The following is an 18,020-nucleotide window of genomic DNA, read 5'->3' as shown; positions in this document are numbered from 1 at the left end:
CAACATGGGGCATGAATCATGAAATCACGACCTGAGGTAAAATCAAGAGTGGGGGACAGACTGAGCCACCCAGGGGCCCCGAACAGTCCCTTTTTTAAACTCACTTCAACCCACCCTTTCAAGAGAAGAGGATGTCATGTTCCCTTGCTAGGACTCTGGCTGAGATGCACCTAGGGATGAAAGACACTCAGGCACTCATTCTGCCTCTGCAGCCAGACCAGGCAAGTCAGTCTAGGGCACTGCCTTGCAACCGGGAATTAGAATTATTCTGTTTCTTTCACCACAAAGGCCCGGGGCACCAAGCAGGTGGCATGACAGACAGCCCCTACCTTGACTCTGTTTCATCTCTGGAGTGAAATCCTGCTCTTCCCCAGTCTCCTGAATGTACAAGGGCTCCCAAGCTTCGCATCTGTGACTGGTCTCCACAGACTGGGGCTGCACACTGCTTGGAAACTTTGCCGTTCCTGAAGAGGATCTCTTCTCCCACATCTGTTTCTGCTCATTTGGAGGCGGTGAGGCCTAGAGACAATGAGGAATGATGGAGTTTATGCACAGCTCACCTTGGAACTACAATGGGTCTGAACTACCCAGGTCCACTTAAACATGCATCTCTTTTTTGAGACATACAATATAGTAAATGTGTCTCTTATGATTTTCTTAAGGCTTTCCTTTCTCTAGCTTACTTTATTACAAGAATGTAGCATAGAATACATATAACATACAAAGTAAGTGTTAATTGACCATTTGTGTTATTGGTAAGGCTTCTGGTCAACAGTAGACTATTTAGAAGTTTCAGGGGAATCCAAAGTTATATTGGGATCCTCAAATGCACATGTCCTGGGGAGGCAGGGCTGACACCCCTAACCTCTGTGTGGTTCAAGGGTCAACTGCAGAATGAAAGAACACCAGGAGAGCTAACGTACAACCTCTAAGGGAACAAAAAAGGAAACCCATCCATCTCATTCAACTCCCAAAGCTAAAGATCAATACTGGACGGTAGAAGAAATACAGGAGGAAACACAGTGTAAGTCAGCAGAAACTTCCATTCAGCTACTCTCATTGGATGGACAAACCTAGCCTGCCCCGAATGCTATGCTCTCAATCTCATAGCAGAAAAGGTCTCCCCAGCCTACCTGCTGCCCTGGCTCGTCCAGTTCTCGCTCCAGATCTTCTAGGAGAGTGACGGCCTCTTCAGCGCTCTCCGGGCAGTGCTCCTGCACCCAGGCCTGGAGCTCCTGGGGCAGGATGCTCAGGAACTGCTCCAGCACCAGCAGCTCCAGGATCTGCTCCTTGGTGTGGATCTCGGGCCTCAGCCACTCACAGCAGAGCACCCGGAGCTGGCTCAGGGCCTCCCGGGGGCCAGGTGTGTCATGGTACCCAAACTGCCGGAAGCGCTGGCGGAACACCTCCAGGCTAGGAAGGCACTTCCCTTCCTCTTCCTCATCTTTAACCACCACAGGCCCCCTCTCCCGTGGAGGCCGAGGAACCCGAAGTGCAGCCATGCCTAAAACCTTGGTCATCACACAGATTCCAGAAACAGCCTCACTACGGATGGGACTGTGTGGAGCAGGAATAGTGGTTCCTTTGGGTTTCTGGATCCTTAGGGCTACACGTTAAACCTGAGAAAATATGGTTACCATAAATTACAAAAAGAAAAAAAGGATGCTTTTTAGGTCTTTACAGCCACACTGTCAGCACAACAAATTGTGGAAATTATGGCCACCACAGAACTATCACACAAAAATAATTGTCCAAAATCATTCAAGAGTCAGCTCAGGATATCCTACTTCAATTTTACTGTCTCCACTCTGATAAAAAGTACACTATGGCATAATTTAAAAATTAAATTTATTATTTTTTAAAATTTTAATTTGTACATAATTTTTTTTTTAATTTGAGAGAGAGAGAGAGAGAGAGACACTGAACACAGTGGGGAGAGGAACAGAGGGAGAGAGAATCTCAAGCAGGCTCCATGCTCAGTGTGGAGCCCAATGTGGGGCTGGATCCCACAACACTGGGATCATGTGTTAGCTCAGCTGAGATCAACAGTGGGATGCTCAACCAACTGAGCCACCCAGGGACCCCTAAAATTAAATTTAAATTAACTTTGCTCTAAGACCTGTTTCAGAATCTTACAACTCCTGAGATTTCAACAGGATACCTACAGGCCAACTGCAGCCTGTCTAAATCTAAGACTTTGAGATTCAACATTAAAAACTTGTTAGTCAAGGGCACCTGGCTGGCTCAGCCGGTGGAGCATGTGACTCGGTCTCAGGGTCATGACTTAGGGCCCCATGTTGGGCGTAGAGCCTACTTAAAAAAGATAAGTGAATGGCAAATTAAACTAAAAGTAACCTATATTCTTACAGAGGTATTTATTTTGATGAGATATGTATTGTTGAGAATAGGTAAAAATTAAGTCATAGCAAATGATACAAAAAAATGCTTAAAGTATTTTTCTTTTAAATACTAAATATTCTAATTATGTGTCAGTCGATACATTAGAACACCAAAAACATCTGTAGTAAATATAATTACTTCTTTTTCCCTCACTTGCCCAAAAAATGAAGTCCCTTCACTCAGCATTGACTTGAATACCTGCCACGGGCTTTGAGCTGGGACTGCAGTGATGAGTAAGACAGATGTGCTCTCACCCCCACAGGGCTTTCAAGTCTGTGGGGGAGATGGAAAGTATAGGAGTAAACAGACAACAGAATCAGACTATACAATTAGTGGCATTCATGAAGTATACTCTGAAAGAAACCTGCATGAATTAACCTTACATGCTTGTGGCTGGCCTTCCTAAGCATGTTTCCAAACTTCAGGCAGCATCTGTCAGGTCATGTAGACGTCCCATTCTGGGTTTGGACAACTGAGAGCAGGACAACTCCAGCAGTCTCAGTGAAGAGCCAAACGGATAAAAATCTACACAGGTTTTTGTTACATGAAATGATAATGGTAACAAGGATAGAGACCATAAAAAGGATGTACAAATAGCTTGCAGAAGATGGGAAAATAGAGGCGTCAAAGATAACCTAAATCTAAGGCATTTGAAAACTTCGGTATGAAAAAAATAAAAACGAAAATAAAAACTTGAGTATGCTGATGGCTGACATGCACATCCACCTCTGGCCTGAAGTCACTCTAAGTGGCAAGTCTCACATACATCCCCATAATCACAACAAAGGAAAAAGGATAAAACACAAACAGTGATATTGCTGGGTTATAGATGAATTCAATTTTTAAATTCTTTTTTTCATTTTCTAAATTTTCTACAATGGGTATTATTACTTTTATATCAGAAAATCTTTAAGGGCAAACCAAATTGGTTTTACTACTAATCCAACAACTTCATGGACTTCCAAACAAACAAACAAACAAACAAAAAAGCAATCACAGACCATGCAGAACGCCCCCAACAAATGCACATCTATGTCAACAGCTTTTGTTTTTTAAGTTTTTTATTTTACTAATCCCTACCCCCAACGTGGGGCTCGAACTCATAACCCTGAGATCAAGTTGCACGCTCCAGCTAAGTCAGCCAGGTGTCCCTAGTATGTTACTTAAGTATTTACTTTCACACATTTAATAAACACACATTAAAAACATACATTTTCTATGACTGCTCTCCACTGATTTTGTGACCAATTCTGATAATTTTATTTTTTATTTATTTTTAATTCTAGTAATTCTAAAAAATATAAAATGGGATCCTATGACTAGAACCTCAATAAATAACTTTTTATGAAAATTTCAATAATTATCAGCTACTAATTAGTTGAGACTTCTAGGGATGCCGGTACTTGGGATTCCTCTCCACTGTACCCCAAATCTGAAGCATCCTAGGAGATATCAACAGGTGTCTTGACAGGGTGGACCCAAATCAGCAGCACGTACTCCCTCACACTGCTCTGCACATCCAATACACTTCTGGAGCTCCCAAGTTCAGAATAACTTGAAAACAGCCAGGAGAGAAGCACACCATCTAGTTTCCTAAATAAAGGCACTAGCACAAAAGGCTAAAATGACCTTAAAATAACAGATGGAATAGTGCTGGGAGCATTCATTTGAAATGCTTAAAAGTAGATCTCTGCAGTGCTGAAATACCTTCTCATAACTGGTTACAAAATTTCACACTCCACTCACAGAAGTGCATACCTAGAATAGGAAAGACACTGGAATCTGTTTGGGTTGCTCAGCTTCTGGGATCAAGCCTGGGAAACTCAGCAAGGCACAAGGGAGGAATTACTTAGCACAGGTGGCATTCAACAGGAAGTGACCTGTATCAGATTCATGTGGATCTGTTCCCAGAATGGCATATCCAATCTCACAGATCACATAACTACCTCTGCAAAGCATGTACATAGTACATTTAAAGAAAAAAAGGTGGAGTGCCTAGTTGGCTCTGCTGGTAGAGCATGCGACTCTTGACCTCGGGGTTGTGAGCTTGAGACCCACATTGTATGTGGAGATTATGTTAAAAACAAAAAAAAAAATTCTTAAGAAGAAAAAGTTTCCCTTGGATGCTGCCCACAACTCAAATCCGTGTCTTTGCAAGACCTCAAATGAGTGGAGGGATAGGTGCTTGGACCACTTCATCCCTGCTGCATTCATTCTCCCCAGAGATTTCATCCAGTCACATGGCTCTAATTACCATCCACGTACTCCCAACCACCAATTAATCTCCAGCCCAGAGCTCTCTTTTGAACTCTAGACTCATGTGACCAACTACCTACTTGACGGTTAATGGCGACTAAATCATTCTGTTTTCTTGGAACAAAAAACCTGGTTATCCCAGACTCCTTCTCATTCTACATACAATTCATAAGCGAATCCTGTGAGCTCTACGTCCAAAAGATCCAATGTTCAACCAATTCGCACTACCTCCAGTACTGCATCCCAGCCCCTCCCCTACTTGCCTGGAGTATTGCAAGAGCCTGCTAAGTGCTTCCACCCCTGCCCCTGGGTCTAGTGCCAACAAGCAGCCAGAGCAACCCTGTTAACATACAAGTCAGGTCATACCATTCTGCTCACGCCTTTCGAGGCAGTGTCTCCTAGAGTAAAGGGCAAGGTCATCACAATGGCCAGCAAGGCCTCATGAGGTCTCAGCTCTGTTGCCCGTCTGACTTCATCTTCTACTTCTCTCTTGTTCATTGACCCCCAACCACATTGTCCCTTGAACATGTGGGGCAAGCTTCCCCCCTCAGAGCATGGCGTTCCCTCTGCCGAATGCTTCCTCCAGATTATATATGGCTGGCTCCTTCAGGTCTGTACTATGTTCTCGCCAAGGCATCCCTGACCCCATATTTTATTTATTTATTTTTTTTTAATTTTTTTTTTCAACGTTTTTTATTTATTTTTGGGACAGAGAGAGACAGAGCATGAACGGGGGAGGGGCAGAGAGAGAGGGAGACACAGAATCGGAAACAGGCTCCAGGCTCCGAGCCATCAGCCCAGAGCCTGACGCGGGGCTCGAACTCACGGACCGCGAGATCGTGACCTGAGCCGAAGTCGGACGCTTAACCGACTGCGCCACCCAGGCACCCCCCTGACCCCATATTTTAAACTGCACACAACTCTTGCTCACCCCAGAACTCCTTATGCTAATTTACTCTCCTCCACATCACTTACCTCCATACATATACCACATATTTTACCTTTTTTTTTTTTTTTAAACCGCCTGTTTCCTTCTTGAATACCAACTCCTGAGGGCAGAGACTTTCATCCGTTTTCTTCGCTGCTATATTCCAAACATCTACAATACACCTGGTATTTTGCAGGTACTCAAATATCTGTGGGAAGAATGAATGTGATATATGGATCTTTGGGTGTACTCATGGAATAAAAGCTGTAAAATCAGGCTTAAAAAAAATATCAGTACAGGGGTGCCTGGGTGGCTTAGTCAGTTAAGTGTCTCACTTCGGCTCAGGTCATAATCTCACCATTCATGATTCTCACCTTCAAATAAAGTGCGGAGCTTAATTAATAGTAATATATCAGTGTTGGTTCCTTAGTTGTGACAAATGTACCCAGTAATGCAAGGGGTTAACAATAACTGGAGAAAAGGTATATGGGAATTCTGTACTATCTTTGAGCTTTTCTATAGATCTAAAACTATTCTAAAAACATTTAAGGGACACCTGGCTGGCTCAGTCAGTGCAGCATGTGACTCTTGATCTTGGGGTTTGTGAGTTCAAGCCCCATGATGGGTATAGAGATTACTTAAAAATAAAATAAAACATTTAAATTAAAAATATGGGGGGGGGGAGAGAAGCACAGCTGTTAACTTTAATACTTACGATGTTGAAGCAGACCATTCTTAGATACTTTTAAAAAGTTATGAAGCCTTTTTATGATTTCTTTTTAAAAGGTACCTGCTTTGTCTCTAGGAGCAATAATTAATTTCTGACTCTCATTCAACAATTATTAGAATATTGGCTTAATGAAATAAAGTTTCTAGCAGATCTATTTTAAACATATCACAAAGCTTACTTTTACTTTTATCAAACTGTCACAGACTTTTGAGTCTGGAGCTCTCTCTTGTCCAGCAAGAGAGCAGACACAGAAATGAATACGAGAGGCTAATGTCAGAGAGGAGACAAGAGCCCAGAACAGGGGTTTCACCTCTGTATGTATTGAGCTCTCAAGATTTTACATATGTGGTAAACGTGCGGAAGGAAATGATCAGATAGTGACCATTAACTTGTGTAAGAAGCAAAGGGTTTGGGGGGCAAGCTGCGTTTTGAAGTTGAGATCAAAACACAGTGATATACTGGTGGCAGATGGAAAATTTTTTCTGTAGGTGATTTAGCCAATTAGCTGTTATCTCCAAAGTTTAAGATTGCTTGAGCTTGCAACCTCAGGGTTAACAAGGCACTCTTCAGCACAGCTAACTTTAGACTCTTTCACCCAGGGCTTTCTGCCTCTATGCTTTGTCTTACTTAATGACTGGCTTTGGGCACTTTCCCCCTCTGGTGGCTTTCCACCCTAAGCCTTGCTAACCCATTGGTGCAAGCATAGAGAATTCTTAAACTCATTCCCCACATCAAACACTTTTGACTAGTTGATGTTACAACAGTCTTTTCCTCCTTTGAAATTGCACAGGCCATTTTCCAGTTTGGCAACTCCAATTCCACAGGCTCAAAGGCTACCAGCAGAGGCGTGTTTGTGTGTTTGTTTAAAGAAAAATCGAGGGGCACTTGGCTGGCTCAGTAGGAAGAGGATCTCGGTAATGTGAGTTTGAGCCCCATGATGGGTGTAGAGCTTACCTTAAAATTTTTTTTTTAACAGGAGAATATCAAATTTAGTTTTGTTTTTTTTTTTTTAACATTTATTTATTTTTGAGACAGAGAGAGACAGAGCATGAACGGGGGAGGGTCAGAGAGAGGGAGACACAGAATCTGAAACAGGCTCCAGGCTCTGAGCTGTCGGCACAGAGCCCGACACGGGGCTCGAACTCACGGACCGTGAGATCATGACCTGAGCCGAAGTTGGCCACTTAACCGACTGAGCCACCCAGGCGCCCCCATCAAATTTAGTTTTGTGTGTACAGGGAATCCACATAGATATGAAATCCCAAAGGCAGTGAGGCAACATGGAGCCTTAAATAACAACCTGAGCTAAGGAAAGGGGTCTGAGGATACAAAGATGAGGAAGACCAAAAGAGAGGTGAGAGGAGATGTTAGGAAAACAAACGGTGCCCTTTTATGCAGGTTTCTTAGGTAAAAAGCAATCTCATTAATAGCTCTCTTCCTGGTGTAGGCAGGCACTTGAGGGGGAAGGTAAAGAGCCTTTCCTGAATCTGCTGGGTTTCAATTGCTTTTAACTCAAAATAATGTTTGTGCTAAAGTTAAAGTGCCCCATCTTGCGGAATCCTGCCCTTGACCCCTGACGATGCCTCCTCTAAAAATCAAGTTTCACACATTAAAAGTCTAGTACCAGCAGAGGTTTAGAATACAGATCTGCACATATGACCCTGCTCTTTACAACCATTTTATTAACTTCTCTGTATGGCAGACAAAAGTCACAACGTGGGGGCGCCTGGGTGGCGCAGTCGGTTAAGCGTCCGACTTCAGCCAGGTCACGATCTCGCGGTCCGTGAGTTCGAGCCCCGCGTCAGGCTCTGGGCCGATGGCTCGGAGCCTGGAGCCTGTTTCCGATTCTGTGTCTCCCTCTCTCTCTGCCCCTCCCCCGTTCATGCTCTGTCTCTCTCTGTCCCAAAAATAAATAAAAAATGTTGAAAAAAAAAAAAAAAAAAAAAAAAAAAAAAAGTCACAACATGGCCTCTGCCTCTTCATTCTGTCTCATTGCTTCCCTGCTCATTCCCAATGCACTGATAATGCCCAATTCTCAGACAAACTTCTTTTTGTCTTTCAAATCTCAGCTTAGTAATCAATCCATGAAAAGATGCTTCACCTTATTTACAACAGAATAAATGGAAATTAAAGCTGCAATGAAATGCTTCCATCTATTGGACTAGCAAAGACTTTTTAAAAACCTGGTAATGCTCTGTTGTAATTTTTTTTTTTTTTTCCCTTGAGCAAAGCCAGTTATTTCACATTTGGTCATGCTGAGTTTGCCTAAAGTTTCATCTCGGGATGCCCTCCAGGTCATGGCTTCTGAATTTTTCTTTTTAATTAATTAATTAATCTATTTATTTATTGTAAACTCTATGCCTGCGTATCTATCTATCTATCTATCTATCTATCTATGTATCATAAGCTCTATGCCCAATGTGGGGATTGAACTCACAACCCTGAGATCAAGAGTCCCGTGCTACACTGGCTGAGCCAGCCAGGTGCCCTGGCTTCTGAGTTTTTCTTAATACAGTATTTATAAAATAAAGAAAGCATGTGGGTAGAAAAGAGGAGGTTTCATTACTAATTCAGATTGTCTTCAACCACGGTGAACTACTTTCTTTAGACTATCTAGAATGTGTAGCACAAGAGGCTCATCAAGCAAAAGTTTATGGTCTACTATAACCAGAAGGGAACTGTTCTTGTTCCCAGGTGGTTTTTTCCCCCTCTTTTATGCCAATTTCCCAAAACTTATACTCTCTTATAGAAGTGCCCCAAACCCATTCCGGAACAAGATGAGGCATAAATAAACCAAATTAAAATAGATGGTAACAATTTAATGGTACTTACCAACTATTGCTAGAATGCTTTTAACACACACATTGTGTACCTGAAAACTCGCAGGCAAGCAAATTTGGTTAATTCTTGAGGCACGGAATTCTACTGTACAGTACTTAACTTTCTGCATAGCAGCTCCCCAATCCCTGAAAACAATTGTTTTGCCTCTTGACTCTTTCCTTCACAGTTCTTTCAACTCTTCCTTTATATAACATAGGTTTCCAAGGACCTCACCCACCAGATCGCCTTCCTCTCGAGAAACTATTTATGAATGGTAACCTAGAAATGTGTTTCCAAACTCGAGCAGATCCTTATTGTGTATGTGCTTTCTAATCTGAACAAAGCCCAACGGAACTATTCCCTCTTGGATCAATAGCTACCCGGGACTTCTGAAGAGGCTCGGTTTCCCACCGCAGGTCCCCAAACCCCTCAGACATGTTCTCATCAACTAGCCCCGAGTTCGGACTTACTGTTAAGAGCAAGGAAAAAAGAGAAGGCAGTCTGGGTCCGACGGACTAAGGGCCCGTCTCAGGGAGAGCACAGAAAATCTGCTCTGGAACGCGAAAGAAGCAGTTTATCTGAGAAACCGCCGGGGAGGGCAGGAAAAGGCGAGGACGAGCCTCCACCAGCTTAGCTGGGTAGGAGCACGGAGCTCCTCCCCACAGCCCTCCCAGGACCGGTCTGGGGGGGGTTCTCCAGAGGCCACAGCTGCTCAACCCCTCTTCCCTCTCCGAACCCTTTCACCCAAGGTTCCCTCTCCCGCAGCTACGCGAACCAGGAATCCAAAGACTCACCGGATTTGGGGCCGCTGGAAGCGCTGGTGCCTCGACGCACCCCGCGGCCGGCGCAGCCGGAAGTTCGTCAGAACCCCGCCCCCCCGCGGGAGTTGTCCGGGGCCGTAGCGGTCCCTCTAGGACCGGGGGGAGGTCGTCTCTGCCTCTCGGTGTCTTGGTTAGTCGGGGGTTTTGGCGTCTTGGGGACGGGCGAGGTCGCTCCACTACGTGAACTAGCAGGAACCTCGTTCCCCAGCCGCCACTACCCCCCCCCCCCCCCCCACCTTTTAAACCAAGGAAGTGCCAGCCAGGTGAAGGCTTCGCGGGTTCTCGCACCCAATCTCTGTAGTCCCGGTCCAGGGAAAGGCGCGGGCTCGGCGCAGCGACCTCGGTCCCTTCGTGGACTTCAGAACCCGTTCGCCCGAGACCTGAGCCCGTCGTCTCGTGAGAACGCGGCCCACGTTTATGGACACGGACCCGCACGCTTGGCCCACGAAGTCAGAGATTCAGTGATCAATCTCGGACCTGGGTCACGGTGGCATCAATCTAAGTCGCCGTGCCTTTGGGGCTTTTGCGGATTCTAAATTTCCTGGGCAGAAATCTCGGAGGTTGCCCTCTAAGTGCTCCTGATGCTGCAGGACTGGTTAAAGAAGTTTCTGCCTACCTTTTTCTCTCGCTGCTCCCGCAGATTTCAGGCTTGATTCTCAATGTTTCTTTCGGCACCCCCTTCCCAGCCCCCATTGATTTTGCTTTTGCCTGATTCCTCAAAAGGTACACATACTGAAGGACAGCAACATCCCTGAACACGAAATCCCTGATTAAAGGCACCGTAACTTCACAGAAACATGACTATGTTTCCCCCTATTTTTCTAGGATCATTAAAAAAATTTAATTTTCAAAGACAAAAGTAGAGAGGATGACAGTGGGCCTTCATGTACCAACTGGCCAGTGTCAACAGTTATCCCATGGTCAGTCTTGTTTCATTCATTCCTTCCCACATGCATTGGTCAGACATCTAAGATGGGTGGGTTCTCGACACCACCTGTAACAGGCACCAAAAGCCAATGGTCATCCAGAAATGAACAAATCAGAGGGTGTGAGGTCTGAACACCATACCTAATGTGACCAGAGAGAATCTGAAGAATTTTTCCTTCCTTACTTTAGGTAGGAGAAGAGGAGGGGAGAATGAGGGACAAAGTAGTCGTAGTTTTCAAATACAAAGAGTTGTCATTTCCAAAAGAAATTTGTCTTAGGGGACCCCGGAATTCAGAACTAAGATCAATGAATGGAAATGATAGAAAAGTTCAATGTAAGGATGGCCACTTCCTGTATCATCTTGTGCTGTTTTGAAGAGGTGGGGGAGCCCCTAGGAATGTGGAGAACACCTTTAATACCTTCATACAGCTTGCTTCATACTCCTGTTAGTTTTTCCCTTAATGTCAAACCCTTTCACAACATTTACCATTACCATCCCCTCCATACACCTCCTTAGAGTACTTACTATGGGCAAGGTACTGTTAAGCACTTGGTTTCACTTCTTTATTGCTGCATTAAAAACTACTTCAAAACTTAGTGACTTAACACAACAGTTATCATTTCTCATTTGATCTCACAAATCTGTGAATTGGCTGGGTTCTTCTGCTTCCTGTGGTGTCCTAAGGGACTGGGATGGCTGGTGGTTGGGGCCGGCCCACAGACTGGAAGCTCAGCTGGGATGTTGGCCTGGGGGTTCCGTGCTCCTCCATGTGAGTGTCTCCGCATGGCTGCTCGGGCTTCCTCATGACATGACTGCTGGCTTCCCCAAGAGGAGCATTTTAAGAAGTCAGGGTGGAACTTGCAGATGTTTAGAGCCCAGCCTTGGAAGTTACACAGCATCATTTCTACCATATTAGATTGTTTAAACAGGCCACTGTGTGCAGGGGCACCTGGGTGGCTCAGTCGGTTGTGTCTGACTTTGGCTCAGGCCATAATCTAGCAGTTTGTTAGTTCAAGCCCCACATAAGTCTCTGTGATGACAGCTCAGAGCTTGGAGCCTGCTTCAGATTTTGTGTCTCCCTCTCTCTCTGCCCCTCCTCTGTTTTCTCTCTCTCTCTCTCTCTCTCTCTCAAAAATAAATAAGTCATTTAAAAAAATTAAACAGGCCACTGGGCCAGATTCAAGGGGAAGAAGACAGACTTTATTCCTTGGTGAAAGAAATTTCTCTATTTCATTGTGAAAGAGTATGTGGGATGGGAGATAATGTGACTATTTTGGGGAACAATCTACTATACACATTTATCTTCATTATATCAATCCTATGAAATATTATAGACCTGAGAATACTTATCCCTGTGAAATATTGAAATGTCTGTTTTACAGATCAGGAAACTGGGGCTCAGAAAAGTAAGTACCTTGACCAGTGTCATACAAGTGATCTGCTGGAAAGTCAAGATTCACACTTGGCTCTTTTCTCCAAAGCCTGTGCTTTTAAATACTCTACTGCCTCGGGGCGCCTGGGTGGCGCAGTCGGTTAAGCGTCCGACTTCAGCCAGGTCACGATCTCGCGGTCTGTGAGTTCGAGCCCCGCGTCAGGCTCTGGGCTGATGGCTCGGAGCCTGGAGCCTGTTTCCGATTCTGTGTCTCCCTCTCTCTGCACCTCCCCCGTTCATGCTCTGTCTCTCTCTGTCCCAAAAATAAATTAAAAAAAAAAAAAAAACGTTGAAAAAAAAATTAAAAAAAAAAATAAATACTCTACTGCCTCTGAATTAGACTGGAGGAATAAGAGATGGTTGAAGGGAACAGAATCACTAGAGGAAAACCAGGAAACCTGCACAATTCCATGAGCCACATGCATGTTGATGTCTTGGTCGTGCTCAATCCAGTCTCTTAGTCAAAAGGATCTTTGCCTAGCCATGCAACCAGTGAGCTGTGATGTTGGGGCCTGAAGGAAACCCTTCCAATTCCAAGCCTGTTGCTCTGTCTAAAGCAAAGGGGCCCAGAGTTGGAAAATATTAATGCCAAAATAGACCTTAAGGATAATCTGGTTATGCTCTTGTTTTCAGATGAAGAAACTAATGCTGGGGCACCTGGGTGGCTCAGTCAGCTAAGTGTCTGACTTTGGCTCAGGTCATGATCTCACAGTTTATGACTTTGAGCCCTGCATCAGGCTCTGCACTGACAGTTTGGAGCCTGGAGCCTGCTTTGGATTCTTTATCTCCCTCTATAAATGTTAAAAAAAAAAAAAAAAAAAACCACCAAAAATAAAACAAAACACCAATGCCTGGAGAAATCATATCCAAGCCACACTAGTGAGCTAGTTGGTAGTGGAGCTGAGAGTAGAATACAGATTCTCTAATTCAATCCTGTGTCCTTACTATATCTCAAAAGTTTTTTTTTTAATGTTTATTATTAATCTCTCTCTCTCCTTTTTGAGAGAGAGGGGGAGTGGGGGAGTGGCAGAGAGAGAGGGGGACAGAGGATCCAAAGCAGGCTCTGTGCTGACAGCGGTGCGCCCAATGCAGGGCTCGAACTCATGAACGATGAGATCATGACCCAAGCAGAAGTTGGATGCTCAACCACTGAGCCACCCAGGTGCCCCTATCTCAACAGGTTTTTCAAAACAGCATTAGGATGATAGAGCTGCCTGGGTGGCTCAGTAGGTTAAGTGTCTGACTCTTGATCTCGGCTCGGGTCATGATCTCATGGTTCATGAGAGTAAGCCCGAGCTGGGCTTTGGACTGACTTAAGCCTGCTTGGGATTCTCTCTCTTTCCTTCTTTACGTCCCTCTCTGACACACACGTACTCTATCTCTCTCAAACTAAATAAATTAAAAAAATTTTTTTTTAAAAAGCATTAGGAAGATCAACAGGCTATCCATGCAAATCATACTTTATTAAAGCAAATTAACTTAGGGTGAGTCATTATTTTCTTCCATTAAAATAACTATAGCACAACCACAAGAGAGCAAAGGAAAAGTTAGCCAACTTGACTGGTGGCTCACTGTGGTGTGTCACCTGCATTTCCTCTTCAGAACAGTTTTGATTTCCAAGAACCTCATACTTTTCCAGTGAATTCATTTGACAAATACCAAGAATGTGTCAGCCATTGTATTAAAGCACAAGGAAAAAATGAAAAATACAGTTCTTGGTAGATATGTAAGCAAATAATTTCAGATGTGGTCAATGAAAATAGAGATGAGACCAATAAATGGTGCCTGAATAAGGCATCGTAGGCAACCACAGACTAGCCTCTTGTTAACGTGCGAACACTCTTTCTGTGAGCAGCCCTCTGCTTCTAACCATTTACATGGCAGGGAGCTTACTCATTTAGAGAACAGTTCCCTCCTTTTGGGACGTTCTAATTGCTGAAATTTCTTTACATTAAAGCAAAAATCTGTTTTCCTACAATTTCAACCCTGGTTTTGATTGGTCCTTTTATCTCACAAAATGTAGTTGTTCTTCTTGCCAGCCCTTCAAAATATTTAAAATCTATCATGTCCTAGCGATCACTCACAACAGTTCCATGATCTGAAAGTTGCTTCTGAATCTTGGAATGTAAAATGTCTGAACTGACCGAGGGCCCTCTGAAGGTCCATGGTTCCTAAATGACCTCCATACTCTCCCATTTTCTCTACATTATCCAGTTCTTTTTTGCTTGAAAGATTATTTGGCCTGAAAAAGAAAAAGCATTCCCTCTCCTTGTAGCAGAAGTCCAGAAGGGGAAAAGCTACCACTGGTTACTGTAGGTTCTAGCTTCCTCCCTTCCCTACCAGCAGCATGGTGGTCAAGTTTGTCCCTAAAATGGTGACTCTCTGGATCTTCCTTGCTCATTCTCACCACGGCTTCTTCTTGCTGCCATCACTAGCTTAGCCAGTAGAGGGCGATCAAATCTTGATTTCTCCTAAAACAGGGCTCAGTGAACTTCTGTCCCATTCCAACTGTGAAAACTTCCTTTTTTTTCTTCCTGGAAGGGGTCCACACGTACAGCATGTTGGGGAGCTGCAAAAACATTCATTCAGCTAAAGAAAATGAAAGGATGGGTGCCTGGGTGGCTCAGTCAGTAGAGCTTGTGACTTGATCTTGGGGTCCTGAGTTTGAGCTCCACATTGGGTGTAGAGATAACTTTAAATATGTATATTTTAAAAAAGAAAGAAAAAATAAATGAAAGGAAAAGAGAATAAAAGCAGAGTGATGTAGTTAGACAACCTCACAGCTTGAAGCTGGAGCCCCGTTGCCAATGAGCCTTGGGAGATTTAGATCTGCAATTTGATTATCAGGAAAATAGGCATAATAGTACCTTCTCTGACAACTTTAAGTAGTCTCTACACCCAGTGTGGGGCTCAAACTCACAACCCTGAGATCAAGAGTCCTACACTCTACTGACTGAGCCAGCCAGGTGCCCCACCTTCTCTGACAACTTCAAGTGTTTGGATCACACAAAAGTGCACTGGCTTTGTAACTGACTATACCAACAGTGAGACTTCTAGTCTTCATCACTTTTGGCTACAATATATTTTTTTAATCATTTAAAATGTTTATTTGGGGGGCGCCTGGGTGGCTCAGTCGGTTAAGCATCCGACTTCGGCTCAGGTCATGATCTCACGGTCCGTGGGTTCGAGCCCCACGTCGGGCTCTGTGCTGACAGCTCAGAGCCTGGAGCCTGCTTCAGATTCTATGTCTCCCTCTCTCTCTGACCCTCCCCCATTCATGCTCTGTCTCTCTCTGTCTCAAAAATAAATAAAACATTAAAATTTTCAAAAAAAAGGGGCGCCTGGGTGGCGCAGTCGGTTAAGCGTCCGACTTCAGCCAGGTCACGATCTCGCGGTCCGTGAGTTAGAGCCCCGCGTCAGGCTCTGGGCTGATGGCTCGGAGCCTGGAGCCTGTTTCCGATTCTGTGTCTCCCTCTCTCTCTGCCCCTCCCCCGTTCATGCTCTGTCTCTCTCTGTCCCCAAAAAAAACAAAACAAAAACAAAACAACAAAAAAAACGTTGAAACGTAAAAATTTTCAAAAAAAAACACGTTTATTTGGGTGGTGCCTGGGTGGCTTAGTAGGTTTAGCATCTGACTCTTGATTCGGCTCAGGTCAAGATCTCATAGTTCATGAGATCAAGTCCTGTGCTGGGTTTTGTGGTGACAGCACAGAGCCTGCTTGGGATTCTCTCTCTCCTCTCTCTGCCTCTCCCCAATGCTCATTGGAGCTCTTGTTCTCTCTCAAAAAAATAAACTTTAAGAAAATATTTAAAAATGTAAAATGTTTATTTGGTAACAGTATTATTTTTTTAACCTGATCATTTTATTTATTTTTAAAATTTTAGTTAGTTAACAGACAGTGCTATATTGGTGCCAGGAGTAGAATTCAGTGATTCTGAATTCACTTACATACAACACCCAGTGATCATCATAACAAGTGGCCTCCTTAGTACCCATCACCCATCCAGCCCATCTCCCACCCACCTCCTCCATCAACCTATAGTTTGTTCTCTATCACTAAGTGTTCTTGGCTACAATATTATTTCTGATCCCCTCTCTGGTCTAATGTTAGCCTCCATGCCCCCTTCCCCAGGGACAGATATGGCTCTACCCATCACAGGCACTTTTTTCAATTCTGCCCTCTCTGGAAGGAGCCACCTGCCTTCTCCCTAATAAGAGAAGGTGAAGTTTCCTGCCAAGACTTTTACAAGAGCAGGTTGCAAGTTGTTCCCCTAGTTTCTGGAAGAATCCAGAAAAAAATGTGCATCATGTCAGAACAGAAGGAGATCACAAAGGGCATCTGGCCCAGCCCTCCCCAATGCAAAATCCCTTTCTGCCTGCCCCCTGCCTCTAAGAGTCCCCCAGCCATACCTGAGTGCCTGAATTCTTACAGCTCTGGCTGGCCCTGCAACAAGGTTCTTTCTTCTCCCAGTGGCTTCCACAAGGGCTACTCCAGTTATGCAACTTGTACCCCGCACCACCCCAGGGGCCACCATTCACCTTATTATCTGGGAGTTATCAGTAGGTTGTGTGGTTATCACAACTTGCCGGCAGAAGGCAGTCAACTAAGTGTCTTGAGGAAGGGGTGCCTTTTTCTCATTTGTCCTGGTAGCAGCCAGGCAGAGCCCCTTCACTCATCTGCCTTACTCACTGCTGTCACTCTTTCCTTCTCTTATTCCTAGCACATGGCCTGTCAGTGTTTGTCGCAAAGGCTTTTGGGTTCTCTGTCTTGGGAGTCACGCAGAACAAATCAAATCCCTCTTTTATCATGACAGGCCTTTAGGTATTTGAGGGAAGAGACCAAGTTCCCCGTGAGTTTTCTCTTCACCAAGAAAAAAAAAAAAACCCTTTATTGTACACACGAGGTGGTGTTGCTTTTATTATCCAGCACTTGGACCGTTTCTCTTTTAAAATGTGCAATCCAGAACTAAATGTAGGGCACACGACAAACTTAACCCAGGTAGGGTAGAGTCAGACTACCACCTCCTGTGTTCAAGCATCCGGAGTAGAGGCCACGCTGAAGACTTGGAGGCAGTAAGTCCACTGGCAAAGGGACATGGGTAGTTTGGGACAAGCAAGGAAGGGCTCCTTTAAGCCTGGGAAGCAATTTTCACTCCTCCAGGGGAAATTCTGGTTCACTGGAGGATTTGAGATTGCAAAGGGACTTGCATCAGCTGAAGGAGTGAGGCAACTTTAATCACAGAGGCCTTGTGAAATTTTTGCACATAACATTTGGGACTGAAATGGGCCCAGAGCCAGGGTCCCCAGTTTCACAAGGAGCTGATTTCAGGGTTATGTGTTTTAGGGACTCATGGAATGGAGGACATGCCAGGATGTTTCACTTAAAAAAAGTGACTTTTGTGAGGGCTAACTAAATATTCAGGAGAGATCGAGAGGCCCATGGAGGAAATAACAGGTGACCTATTTTTGGAACACTTATGTCAGGCACTGTTGCACATGACTTACATGTAATGGCTCATTTAATGCTTATAGGAACTCTCTGCCCATTTTGCACATGAGGTAACTAAGACACAGCAAGTAAGTGGTGGATGAAGGGTTTGATCCTAGGCAAACTGGCTCCCTCCAAGGCCTGTGTACGTTTAACCATTGTGCGAGGCTGTTCCATAAACATAGTTGTGGGATCATGTAAGTGATTTATGAAGGA

At 44.4% G+C, this 18,020-nt stretch overlaps 1 protein-coding gene across 1 annotated transcript in view; it reads right to left on the bottom strand.

Moving 5' to 3' along the window:
• Window positions 1-18,020, bottom strand: part of ZKSCAN1 (zinc finger with KRAB and SCAN domains 1) — a 67,575-nt gene that overhangs the window by 22,944 nt on the left and 26,611 nt on the right. The window contains exons 8-9 of the mRNA XM_058711886.1: window positions 1,134-1,615; window positions 330-519 (exon numbers count right to left, since the gene is read on the bottom strand). Of these exons, the coding sequence (XP_058567869.1) occupies window positions 330-519; window positions 1,134-1,615 (672 nt within the window). The remainder of the gene's footprint in view (window positions 1-329; window positions 520-1,133; window positions 1,616-18,020) is intronic.

This window comes from Neofelis nebulosa, chromosome 18, assembly GCF_028018385.1.
Source record: "Neofelis nebulosa isolate mNeoNeb1 chromosome 18, mNeoNeb1.pri, whole genome shotgun sequence".
Classification (NCBI taxonomy): Eukaryota; Metazoa; Chordata; class Mammalia; order Carnivora; family Felidae; genus Neofelis; species Neofelis nebulosa.
Note: the sequence above shows the minus strand (reverse complement) of the source record. Positions and strands in the feature narration are given on the sequence as shown.